The following is a 12,282-nucleotide window of genomic DNA, read 5'->3' as shown; positions in this document are numbered from 1 at the left end:
GGTATATTTCTTATATCGGGTTAAGACAGTCCTATTTTATTTTACCAAAACTTTGTATGATGAATGTTTGTTGAAACTTACCAAAAAGTTGGTAAGATTGGGGATTCTTTTGACCATATGTTACTTTTCTCCTTTAATTTAATGTGCAGGAGATAGTTAACATAGCAGACTTGAAGCTGCTATCTTTAGAAGAACCTGCTTGCAACGATGGGCTCCCGCTAAGGTGTGAGAACTTGACTGCTGAAACATTCTCTAACGGGTATAGATGTTTCACTGTGGCTAGGTTGTTTGTATATTGTGATTTATGGTGAGCACCTGATTTCTTTCTCGGAGGCTAGAATTTTGGTACTTGAGGGCAGAGAATGTCTGTGTGACCAGACCCCCAGTAAAAACCCTAATTTCTGAGTCTCAAATGGGCTTTTCCAAAAGGCTTCATTTTTCTTCCTGGAGAAAGAAGCACACTCAAGTGTGTCTCTTCCTGGGCTGGGAAGGGGAAGCACAGGAAGCCTGTGTATTGATTTCTCCAGACCTCACCTATATCTTTTTCCCTTACTGAACCATCTAGCTGTATATTCTTACTGTGTTGTTTATAATAAATCTTAGTTGTGATTACAACTGCCTCTGAGCCCTGTGATTGCATCATCTCATCTTGGGGGACCCCTGAAACACTCAATAATGCAGTGATAATGTACACTGATAGATATTCTGTGTTAAACTGTTCTTACATTCTTGGAATAAATCCTGTTTCGGCATGATGTATTTTTTTATATCTATTTATTTATTTAAGTTTTGGCTGCATTGGGTCTTAGTTGCGTCATGCAGGATCTTTCGTTGGGGCACGCGGGCTCTTCATTGCGGTGCGCAGGCTTCTCTCTAGTTGCTGCGCCCGGGCTTAGTTGCCCCGCCGTAAGTGGGATCTTAGTTCCCCCACCAGCAATCAAACCTGCATCCCCTGCATTGAAAAGTGGATTCTTCCCTCCACCAGGGAAGTCCCTGGGCATGATGTATTTTTTAATTGCTTGATTCAGTTTGCTAATTTTCAGCTGAAATTTTGCATCTATATTTATAAGTGAGAACCGTCTGTAATATTCCTTTCTTTCACTTTCCTTCTCTGGTTTTTCTATCATGGTCACATTGATCTCAGCAGCTTTGTAAATCCGGCTTATAAAACCACTTGAGTTTGGACTTCCCTAGTTGCACAGTGGTTAAGAATCTACCTGGCAATGCAGGGGACACGGGTTCGAGCCCTGGTCCGGGAAGATCCCACATGCCGCAGAGCAACTAAGCCTGTGCACCACAACTACTGAGCCTGTGCCCTAGAGCCCGCAAGCCACAACTACTGAGCCCACGTGCCACAACTACTGAGCCCACGTGCCACAACTACTGAGCCTGCACGCCTAGAGCCTGTGCTCTGCAACAAGAGAAGCCACAGCAATGAGAAGCCCGCGCACCACAACCAAGAGTAGCCCCCGCTCGCCGCAACTAGAGAAAGCCTGCGCACAGCATCGAAAACCCAACACAGCCAAAAATAAATAAATGGATTTATTAAAAAAAAAAACAAACACTTGAGTTTGAAGAAAGGAGAAAAAAAGATGAAGAATTACTCTAACCAGTATTAAGTTTCATTATATAGCTATAGTAGTAAATAATCTTTCTCTTTTTTGTGTTTTATTCTTTGATTTGTTTTTATATTATTGTTTTATTTTTAAATAGTTTTTTTTTATTTTCAATATTCTGTTATCTGAATTTCTGGTGGATATATTCCAGTTGTTTGTCATGATTACTGACTTTAGCTTTCATTGGTTTGTAATTGTAGATTGCAAACTCATCTTTGGCAAGGCTTACCTTCCTAAATTGTTTTACCTATTTTACTGCTACTTCATACTTTTAGCTGTTTGCTGTGGGAGGATTTTCAGTTTATCTTAGTCTTCCACATTGCAGAAACCGGAAATCAAACCCAACATTATTTGCTTATCTGCTGTTGATGTTAGAGGTAACTTGGCAAGGCTGCTCACCTGATCTTCTGAGAGAGCACTGCTTGTTCTGCCAGCAGTTTTTGTGGGTTCTGATCCATCTGCTTCCACGTTAGGCCAGACTTTCAAGTCATGCATCCCCTGGCAAAACATGCCATATTTTCCAAACCGTGAAACGGTTGGTCCTCCCACAGACACTGCCTTTCCTGGCCCAACACATCCCAAACAGTCAGGGCCACTTGGGCATTCCTGGGCCAGTCAGGGTATTTCACAGGCAGATTTAGCCATTCATTCCAGTTCCATCTCATACTAAATGCCTTGTAGGAGGGTCTCACTGGCAAGGCCAGAGGCTTCCCTTCTGCAAAAACTTGGCAAGTAACATAGAGGTCAGAACATGTTTTTTGGTACAGTCCTGAAAACTTCCACACTGGGTCTTCTAGAACAGCTTTATAACTCTTTTGTTCTCTCTTCCCTTCCAAACTTCCTGTGTTAAACTGCACACTGATGTCCAGGTCACAACGGTAGATGTAGTGAAACTTCTCCGCTTCCCCCATGCCCTGCTCCACCCACCCCGGGCAAGAGCAACACCTAAGGCTGAAAGCAGGATGCTGGGCAGACTCCAGGACTGAACTCCTTCATTTATTCTTTTTAAACCACCTGTTCTCTTAAAGGAAGCCACCAAAAGCCAGGGTGACAATGACAAAGAACCCAGGTGTCCACAATGCCTCTGTCGCTCTGGGTTTCATGTGGGTTCTGCTTTGTAGTAAGTGATTTCAGTAGTAAGTCCTTGATAACAGAAATTCACGAGAACTCTAAGGCAATGCCTGGACTTCAACTGCCTTGGGTCAGAGACCCAAACATCTCCAGTGTGATCTTGATTTTATAGTTTTTCTTTTCACATAGGACTTTCAGATGACAGCAGACACAGGCTGGGCTATCCTTCCTAAGGTGGCACTTGTGTCCTCTCAGCAGTGGTGCTGGTGGCTCTCCCCAGCTGTCCCACCTGCTATAGAAAGTGAAAGATCACGGCTGCCACGTGTAAATAAAAACAAGAGCAAAGGTTTTCTTAAAGAAGCCATGTCAACAGGAAACTAAAGTGGAATTCTAAACCGTGGATATGCCATCGCATATCCACCCCTTCACAAAAGGGGACTTATGTGTTCCCCAAAGTAAGGTTACTTTTAGGAGGAAAGGCTAGAGAAATGAGTAAGCTTGGAAGTATTCTCGAATTTTATAAAGGTATCGGGGAGTCCACATTTTAAACAATGTATCTGACCCAGGACTCCTGATGAAACTTCCTTGGTTCCCACTAGAACACCAGGGTAGCTCGGATGCTCTATAAATCATTTAACTTCTTGATAGATATCCAGTTTGCTTCCAGATTTGACTTTTGTGACGGGCATTTCTGATTACTTGCCTGATTATTGTCTTAGGTGGCTATTGGAATATTCTGTCAGGTATATTAGGAACGGCGCTTGGAGGGCAAGCAGCTGAACCTGGGGGAGGTGGGGTTTAGCAAGGAATCAGAAGAGGCAAGAGTAAAGGGGAAGGGAGACAAACCAGGGACAAAGAGGGCAAGAGCAAGGAGAGACAATCTGGGAATTTGTAAATGGCTGTCACTGCTTTTACATCACACCTACCCAAGTCGAATGGATGACTCCTCCTCACCTCTTGGCTATCTTCATAGTTTTCTGACCACTCCAGTCTCTCCTGGTCCCCATTTCTCTCCTCACTATTAAATGTAAGCATTGCACATGGTTCTTGTCCTACCCTGTTCATGAGATCAAGACCTCAGGGTCTCATATGTCCATTAGCTGTTCTCTTTCTCTTTACTCCCTGAATCTGGCACTGCCATATGCAGGTTAGCCTATTCTTAAAGTCAATAAGCACTGGGGAGCCCTGGAAGGTTTTGAGCAAGTGAGTAACATGGTGAGTAGCATGGCAAGGGAGTAGCATGGTAAGGGAGTAGCAGGGTAAGGGAGTAGCATGGTGAGGGAGTAGCATGGTAAGGGAGTAGCACGGTAAGGGAGTAGCATGGTAAGGGAGTAGCACGGTAAGGGAGTAGCATGGTAAGGGAGTAGCACGGTAAGGGAGTAGCATGGTGAGGGAGTAGCAGGGTAAGGGAGTAGCACGGTAAGGGAGTAGCATGGTGAGGGAGTAGCATGGTAAGGGAGTAGCAGGGTAAGGGAGTAGCAGGGTAAGGGAGTAGCATGGTAAGGGAGTAGCAGGGTAAGGGAGTAGCACGGTAAGGGAGTAGCACGGTAAGGGAGTAGCAGGGTAAGGGAGTAGCATGGTAAGGGAGTAGCAGGGTGAGGGAGTAGCAGGGTAAGGGAGTAGCAGGGTGAGGGAGTAGCAGGGTGAGGGAGTAGCAGGGTAAGGGAGTAGCAGGGTAAGGGAGTAGCACGGTAAGGGAGTAGCAGGGTAAGGGAGTAGCACGGTAAGGGAGTAGCATGGTAAGGGAGTAGCAGGGTAAGGGAGTAGCATGGTGAGGGAGTAGCACGGTAAGGGAGTAGCACGGTAAGGGAGTAGCACGGTGAGGGAGTAGCAGGGTAAGGGAGTAGCACGGTAAGGGAGTAGCAGGGTAAGGGAGTAGCAGGGTAAGTGAGTAGCAGGGTAAGTGAGTAGCACAGTAGGGGAGTAATAACGTAAGGAACATGGTAAGCCTCCGGCAGGAGGGGCCAAAGTCTCTTGGGGTTAGGAGAACAGTAGCTGAGATCTGGGAGATCTCCAGCCAGCACCTGAACACCTAGATCTGGAGCTCCGGAGAGAGGTGGGAGTGCTATCTCCCACATCTGGGAATCATCTTTCCAGGGGGGCCAGGTGAAGCTGTGAGGGCAGATCAGCACCAAGAGGGGTGGAGAGCCAGGAGTTCCAAAGGCAAAACCTTCTCAAGCAGCCATCCTTAGGAGGCCCGGAAAGCAACAAAGAAGGTAGCCAGGGTGTGGCCCGAAGAAGGGCGAGGAACCAACACCAAGCGCGGGGGAGGTGGGAGGTGAAGAGGAAGGTCTGGCCAAGAGCTCAGCTCACGTCGAGCACGCCCAGGGAGGAGGGGGACCGAGGGGAGCCCAACGGCTCTAGAGACGAGGCACTTCCTCCACCACCTGCTCCTCCTGCCAGCCAGGTTTTCCTGCCGACGCGGCCACTGCCCTCAGCCAGCCCATCCTCACCTTGCCCTGCAGCCGCGCCCCGCCCCAAGCTCCACTGTACACGCTCATCAGCCACGCTCACGCTGTTCCAGTGTCCCCTGCCTTCCCCTCAGTCACCTCTCTTCTGGGCAACTTCACTGTGACACAAATCGACCATCTCCCGGCCTCCTTGGTATTCCACCTCCACTCCATTCTGTTACATCTGCCAGATGACTCTTCCGAAAGCTGAGCTCCAGTCGTGGAGTCCTCCACTCAGAGACCCTTAATGACTCCCCATTACCCACCGATTCAAGGTCAGATGACGGTCAAAGCTCACCTTTGCAGCTCGGCACCGAGGTTTCTCCTACAAGGCCTTTATGGCTCAACCCAGCTGTTCTCCCGAACTCTTAGGCCATGCATGCATTCTGCCTTAGACCAGAGCCAAGCCTTCATTTCTCTGTAAGCAGTACTAGCCCCCCTCCACCCCTCCCAGGGGCCGTGTCTATCTCTTGGACAACCCTGGGCTTCTTAGATGCTTCTCGGAGGTGTCTGTTGCATTTAGGTCACTCGAGCGGGCAGAAGTGGAGTCTCTCCCCGAAGAGGTGAGAACTGGAACAGAATGGAGCGCTTGGCCCGGGAGGAAAGGGAAGCCCTTCCCTTCATGGATTTTCTGGGCTGGAATTTAAAGAGTGTGGATGGGCTGGAAAGGGCTCCTAAGTGATGAAGATGGTCTCTGTCGTAGGACGAACCAGGAGCTCCAGAACTAGAGGGGACCCCGGGTCGAAGACAAAAAGTGCGGCCAGCATCTCTTTCACTCAGTGAAACTTCAGCGAATATCACACACCAAGCCCCATGCTATGTGCCCATAGTAGTGGACAGGTAAGCTGGCTCTTCAAAAAGAAAGAGCCCGGATTTATAGCACTGGCCCATTTCTGTGGTGTAAACATCCCTACCATTGCTGATTTCAAGCTACCAGCGTGACATTACCGAATTCGAAGCTGGGGAAAAATGTGCCCAGTCAGCTCCGGGGAGCTGGTGCAGGACAAGACGGCACACCAACAGTGGGGACAGAGCTGGGGATTGGATGGACTAGCAAGTGTCTCATGGAGCCTGGTCTAAAGGTTATCAAGTTACTGTTTTACATCCACGGCAGCCTCCACTACCATCTTGGTGGGTCTTGATTTGATGTCTTCCCTTATATTCTTCTATTAGACTGTATGGCCTGAAAGGGTGGGAACACCACTGACACTTGGCTCGTGTCCCCAGGGCGCCAGGCACGGTGCTCTGCTCGCGGGAGGCGCTCTGGACTTGCTGGCAGGTGGACTCCGTGGGGCAGGGAGAGAAATCTGCTGAATGGGTACATACGCACTGGAGGCCCTCCAGCCCGGAGTGGAGGCAATCAACAAGCCACAAGGCAGCTTTGAGAAGCACAGTGTTGGCCTTTGGTAAAAGTGCAAAGCAGGAAGTTTACCTAAAGCCTTCTCCACTCTCTGATCAGCACCGCTGCCCACCTCCTGGCACCGCTGCCCATGGCTGGTTCTCAAGCCTGACCTCAACCCTGACTCCCCACCCTCACTAAAGTCTTTGGTGGTTATGCTGAAAGCAGGCGCTCTGACCTCCCAGACTGTGATGAGTCAAGAGCTGTCCCTGGCTTTTCAAAGGGGTCCGAGACACCCCAGCCCCATTCTCAACTCCAGAATAGGTCTAGTTCCTGGTTTAAGCTGTGCTCTTTAGGAAGTATGGGTGGATTCTGGTCCCCCTCGGGGTCTTCCGTGTAGAGGGACCCTGATTAAGCCTCCATAAAGGGATGAGAGAGGGAAAACAGGCATGAGCGTGCCAGGCACCAGGGCTGGGCATCCCAGGTGCTGGCAGCCTCTCACACTCATGATCCCACAAGGACAGAAGAGCTGCCACCCTCCCCAGCAGAGTGAGCAAAGCCATGGAGGCTCCCAGCCCTGCTCCATCATCTCTCGTGACCATCCCTGGCCACCTGCTTCCATTTTGATAAGAGGGCTGAGGGGCACTTCCCATCGAAGCCATAGATCCTGGTCCTTAATGCACCAGACTGCAGGAGGCACAAGCTCCATGAATTAGGTTCCTTTTCTCCATCCACTTCCCTCTTATTTCAACATCCCCACCAAAGAGCCCACAACACTTCAAAGATCAAGGCTTTATTTTCTGTAGCTCCAGTGTCACAACTGTAGCAGCATATCAGAAATATCCCCACACAGAAACACACATTCCTCCCCTTCTTCCAGGAACTGGTGACAATCAAGAGGCAGAAACCATGATATTTACGACAGGAATTTAAGAAAGGACACTGGCCCACCCTAGCAACATACATCGTGCGTCTCGCAGGTGGGAAGCAGCAGTACATTTGTATTGAACAGGCACAATCATCCTTAAATAAAGTTAAATAAAACCTTAATGGCATAACAACGTGTTGCCAGTGCAGCCTTGGGGGGGGGACTTTGGAGGACAGCTCTTGGAACAAGACATCAGCATTTAAAAAAAAAGAAAAGAAAAAGAAACCACACAAAAGGATGCAGGCCAGTATCTAGCGAGTTTCGATCCAAAGTTAAGAAAAAAAAGTCATGGCTTGAAGATTTATCCCATTTGGAAAAAAATCAATTTTTTAATTCTAAGAAGTAAAACTCAGATGTGTGAGGGGTTGGATCACAAATCATGGTCTGGACAGAAGTCACTGTTATTGAGTATTGTACTCAAGTGGCATTGCTGGGCGGCAGATGACGCCCCCATGACACCGAAGACACCAGTGACCAAGTTTGTGCCGTGACTGACTACGTTAGGTTGGTCATCGCCAGGGCTGGGGGATGGGGAGAACATGTTCCTATTTCGTTCTTGGCCAAGTCAAAGTCACAGTCAACTGGGCTGCAGTCTGCATGGGGCAGCAAGACAAGCTTTGGAGCTCAGGGTGAGGCGGGGTGCGGTGGTTACCTCCCCCAGAATTCAAGACCACTTCTAGTTGTTTAGCGCTTCACAACTTCCAAAGCTTTTTCAGATACATCGCTCGTTCAGCCTCTGGAAGACCCAGTGGGGAAGGCAGGACAGGTGGCATCACCCCCATTTCCCAGCCGATCCCTACACACTGGGAAAGGAAAGCCAGGATCAGACCTTCCGACTCTGAAATCTGGACTCTATCTCTCCCGACCCAAAGGAGTTCTCCCTGAGAAGTGAGCCGTTTCTTTCCTCAATACCATCGAAAAACAAAATCCCATAAGAAATAAGGAATATTTTGCAGCAGTGTGGTGTATCTGAAGTGGACAAAAAGGGGTGGTTGGATAATTATTTTAGAATTCGATCTGGATTTTCTTCCATCTGCAAAATGTAACACTGACGGGGTATATGTTTAGAGATGTCAACACTTCCCCCAGCAGTTTGGTCTCCGTGGGCTTCTGGCATCCCTGAGTGGGGATGCAACTGCAACGGAGCGGGGAAGCTCGCTGCAACTGATTTCCACCGGGGGATGGGGGTGGGCTAACTCCGAGGTGGGACAGGTCAGCAGGCAGGCCCCCCAGCCCCTGCTCATCGGGGCACGTGTGGGAGCTGCCTGACATGGGTTTCTGCTGTCCTGGACCTGCAAACTACTCCCAGAGGCACAGCACACGATGTTCTGAGATGCGAAAGTCCCAGCACCACCTGAGTTCATCCCAGGAGTCACGGCATCCGAAGGAGCCCGGGTCTGAGCCTCGGTGAGAATGCAAGACATGGACCGTGCCTAAGGCGAAGGGCGAAAGGCGAAGGGCAAAGGGTCAAGGTCAGGACCAGGCCGACCAGAAGGAAAACACACACATACTTCCTGCTCATTTTGAAAGACAGCTCTAAAGGAAACTGTGAAGCCACTGGGTCTTCCCTCGGAGGGAGGCCTGGGAAGGCTTGGCTGGAGGAAACAGGCTTGCGTTTGCTCTCAGGGATAATCTGGCTCAGATAGGCCATTTCAGGAAACAAGGCATCGTGTTCCCAGCTGGCGTGGATCAAGCAAGGCTATAAAGATGGTTCGAGAGGCGTCCTGACTGAGCACGAGGGCCCGGGTCCCTTGCGCAGTGGGGCTGGGGAGCCTGGCCTGTCCCTGCGCGGTGAGAGGCTCTTAAGGTGGAAATTTGTGATGGGCAGGTGTACAGACAAATGCCGTAGATATGCTTGCTGTGTTTTGTAAAACCCCTAAAACTGCACAGGGAAACACAGGAGATCAGGAGATTTAGTCAAACACACACACAGACAAGGATACCTGAAGTGCCTGGGTTAAAAGACTGTTGGAGAATTAAGTCCTAGGATCAAGGTAGGATTTATCACACATGCCCGCCCAACAAGTGGCCAAGCATTGGCATTTCAAGGGCTTTTAAGTGCTGGCCCCGCGAGGCATACATTCACGTCACCCACAAGGGAAGGAAATGGTTTCAGTAAGTGTAAGACCAGCCACCCTAATTCCACTGGGGCCACTGTGCTCCAGTGTGAGCCGTGCTGCCGCCCAGTACGTGTGCGTGAGGGCGAGCGCACAGCAAGAGGAAAAGCCCCAGGGCCAGATCTTTGGTCCTGGAATTTCTAGGAAAAGACCAAGGGAAAAGGCACATGAAGGTGACTGATTGAGTAAGAAAGAAAAAAAAAAAAAAGTAGCTAAAAGTACTATATCATTATTTTGACTTGTTTTTCAACGTACCATTTTCCCCTATGAAAAGAAAATTCAAAATATAAACCTTATATTTATTATTTTACATTCAAGTGGAACTTCCATCTGGGGGGGGCTCAACACAATTTTAGGCCACGTGGAGCAACGTATTACTTTGGTGCCTTTTGACTTAACCCGATGGAAGAATTCAGCTATTTTTTTTAAACAGCTTTATATTCCCAGCTGTAACACTTGCTTGTACACACGCACAGGCACACACGCAAATCCCAAAACTTCTACATAGAAAAATAAAGGATAAACATTATCCATCTATGTGCTACTGTGTACTGGAACTTCTATATACATAATTTTTTTTTCCTCTTTAATGTTTTCAGTCACTCCACATTTTCTTCCCTCCTGGGTGATCTACGTACGATTCTAGGGGAGGAGATGCTATACTGAAGCAGAAAGGCTACATCGCTCTCGGGGGCGGGGGGCGGGGGGGGGGAGGAAGAGAAAAAGCACTTTCTCGCTCCCGTCAGTCTTTCGACACGTTCTACCACCTGGGATGTCCCTGCGGACGGACGGCCGTCGTGTAAGCGGCTGTCCCGTCCTCTCCTCTCTCTAAGGCGTCAAAGAGCAGATCCTGCCAACACTCTGCCCCAGGAATCTTGGTGTGAGGGCAGGGGAAGGGCAGCAGTCAGGGAAAGTCTTTGCACCATCAAAGATTCTGGCATCACTTCCCACAGCCCGTTCCTTTAGTACGGAGTTCGATTCTCTAGCTTGTGCTTGGTGAGGAAGTACTTGAAGAACTCGTAGACGGACCAGGAGATGGCAGTGGACGGCATCTGGTAGATGACGCGGGCCTGCACGCCCTTGAAGTAGCCCGGCAGGCCGTTGAGCTGGTACACCGTCCGGAAGGCGTTGGCCATGCCCGACAGCCGGCCGCTGACGTTGGCCAGGTTGAGGGCCATGTTCTCCTGAGTGTTGAGGAGGGTTTTACAAACGTCCAGAGGGGTGGTAGCGGCTGCAGCCAGGGCCCCGGCCAACCCGCCTGAGATGATGTGGGACTGCGGGTTGTAGCCCCGGTACGGGTTGATCTGCTCCTGCAGGAACTCATAGGTGATGAAGTGGATGGACTGGAAGGGAACGTTCATGGTCAGCTGCGTGGTGTAACTCCGGTAGAAGGCCCCCAAGCCCTCCGTCCCCCACACGGTCCGGATGCAGCTGAGGGCCGACCGGTGCGGCGAGTCGTACATCTGCAAGCGCTGCTTCACAACTGTGGGCGGGTCCCGGGTGGTTGGGTTTAGCCCCACCCCAGGTCGGAGTGAGATGGGAAGCCAAGCCATAAAGAGAAACAAGCAAGTTTAGACACATGGGTAACAGGGCACAGAGAGCTAGCACACACCCAGCCCCAGCCCGAGAAACCACCGAGGGCCAGCTCCAGGGCATCCCGTTTAAACACTTGCCTCCGGGATCCAGGGCCAGGAGGTGGCTGTCTCCTGACGTTTCTCCTGCCTGACTCCTGGTTGACGTGGCCCCCAAACCAGGCAGCCACTTCAGACGAGACTCCCCGAGCTGAGCCCCCAGGCCCTAGCTGCCTCGGGCTTCACACACGCTGAGAAATCTAAACACTGCTCCTGGCTCCTCGGCCCTCTTCCGTCCCAGTACGTCTATTGGACACGTGTCCCGTCTTTTATTCTCAGTGGTCTGTACCTCTGACAGTGTTTTTAGCTTCTGGGTCTCAGTGCTCTTGGAAGAGACACTAGAATGATATCAGCCCAAGCTCAATGGCAAACTCCAGTGAGGACCCTGGCTTTATTAATACAAAAGTAACTGGCGGGTCAAAGGACATGGGCCAAATACTTAGAATTTTAATTGTCCCCACGCTTTGCAAGATAAACACGTACAGTGTGCTTTACTTTTAAAGAAATGAAGTCCTTAAAACGATATAATGTCAAGGAGAGGAGGGTGGAGTTGAACCTCATTTTTCTCTCCTTCAAAAAAAGTAGAAATAAAATTCTTGCCTGGTTGACATGGACTAACTTACTGCTCATTGATATGAATTGCCTTAAACACACAGAAAAAGCAGCCCACCTCCCAATCTGACCCATACATCCCTGAAAGTCAGAACAAGTTTCCTATCTGCTAAGGCATGGGAGGCAGCTGACAGCAAATAAATTGTAACCTTAAACCAGACAAACTTATAATGCAAGATTTAAAATGCTGCACTTTTTAACCTCTGATTCTCCCTTCTGGCAAGGGACCATTTTCAGATAGAGGAGGAAAAGGGAGAGAGTCCTACATCTCACACAGAGAATAACCCAGCTGAAGGTATGCCCAGCACTGGGTCCAAAACCTCCTCACCATTCAGACCCAAGTTGGCTGAGGACGCGAGGATACTGAAAAAGCTGACAGAACTCGTCTGAACAGCTAAGAATTGCTTTATAATGCTCCCAAAATTCCAAAGGAAAAAAAAAAAGAAGGTAACGTGGGAGAAGACAGCTACAACAAAATGGCCAAATATTAATTTATGAAGTAGAGCGATACACACATG

General features: G+C 49.4%; 1 protein-coding gene across 3 annotated transcripts in view; it reads right to left on the bottom strand.

Annotated features, from left to right (window-relative positions):
• Positions 1-7,273: 7,273 nt before the first annotated feature.
• Positions 7,274-12,282, bottom strand: part of SLC25A37 (solute carrier family 25 member 37) — a 43,742-nt gene continuing 38,733 nt past the window's right edge. For all 3 annotated transcript variants that reach the window (XM_030879037.2, XM_030879039.2, XM_030879042.2), the window contains one exon: positions 7,274-11,004. In XM_030879037.2, coding sequence (XP_030734897.1) covers positions 10,484-11,004 — 521 coding nt within the window. In that variant the 3' untranslated portion in view covers positions 7,274-10,483. The remainder of the gene's footprint in view (positions 11,005-12,282) is intronic.

This window comes from Globicephala melas, chromosome 6 (assembly GCF_963455315.2).
Source record: "Globicephala melas chromosome 6, mGloMel1.2, whole genome shotgun sequence".
Classification (NCBI taxonomy): Eukaryota; Metazoa; Chordata; class Mammalia; order Artiodactyla; family Delphinidae; genus Globicephala; species Globicephala melas.
The sequence above is the reverse complement of the archived record's forward strand: the minus strand, read 5'-3'. Positions and strand labels throughout refer to the sequence as shown.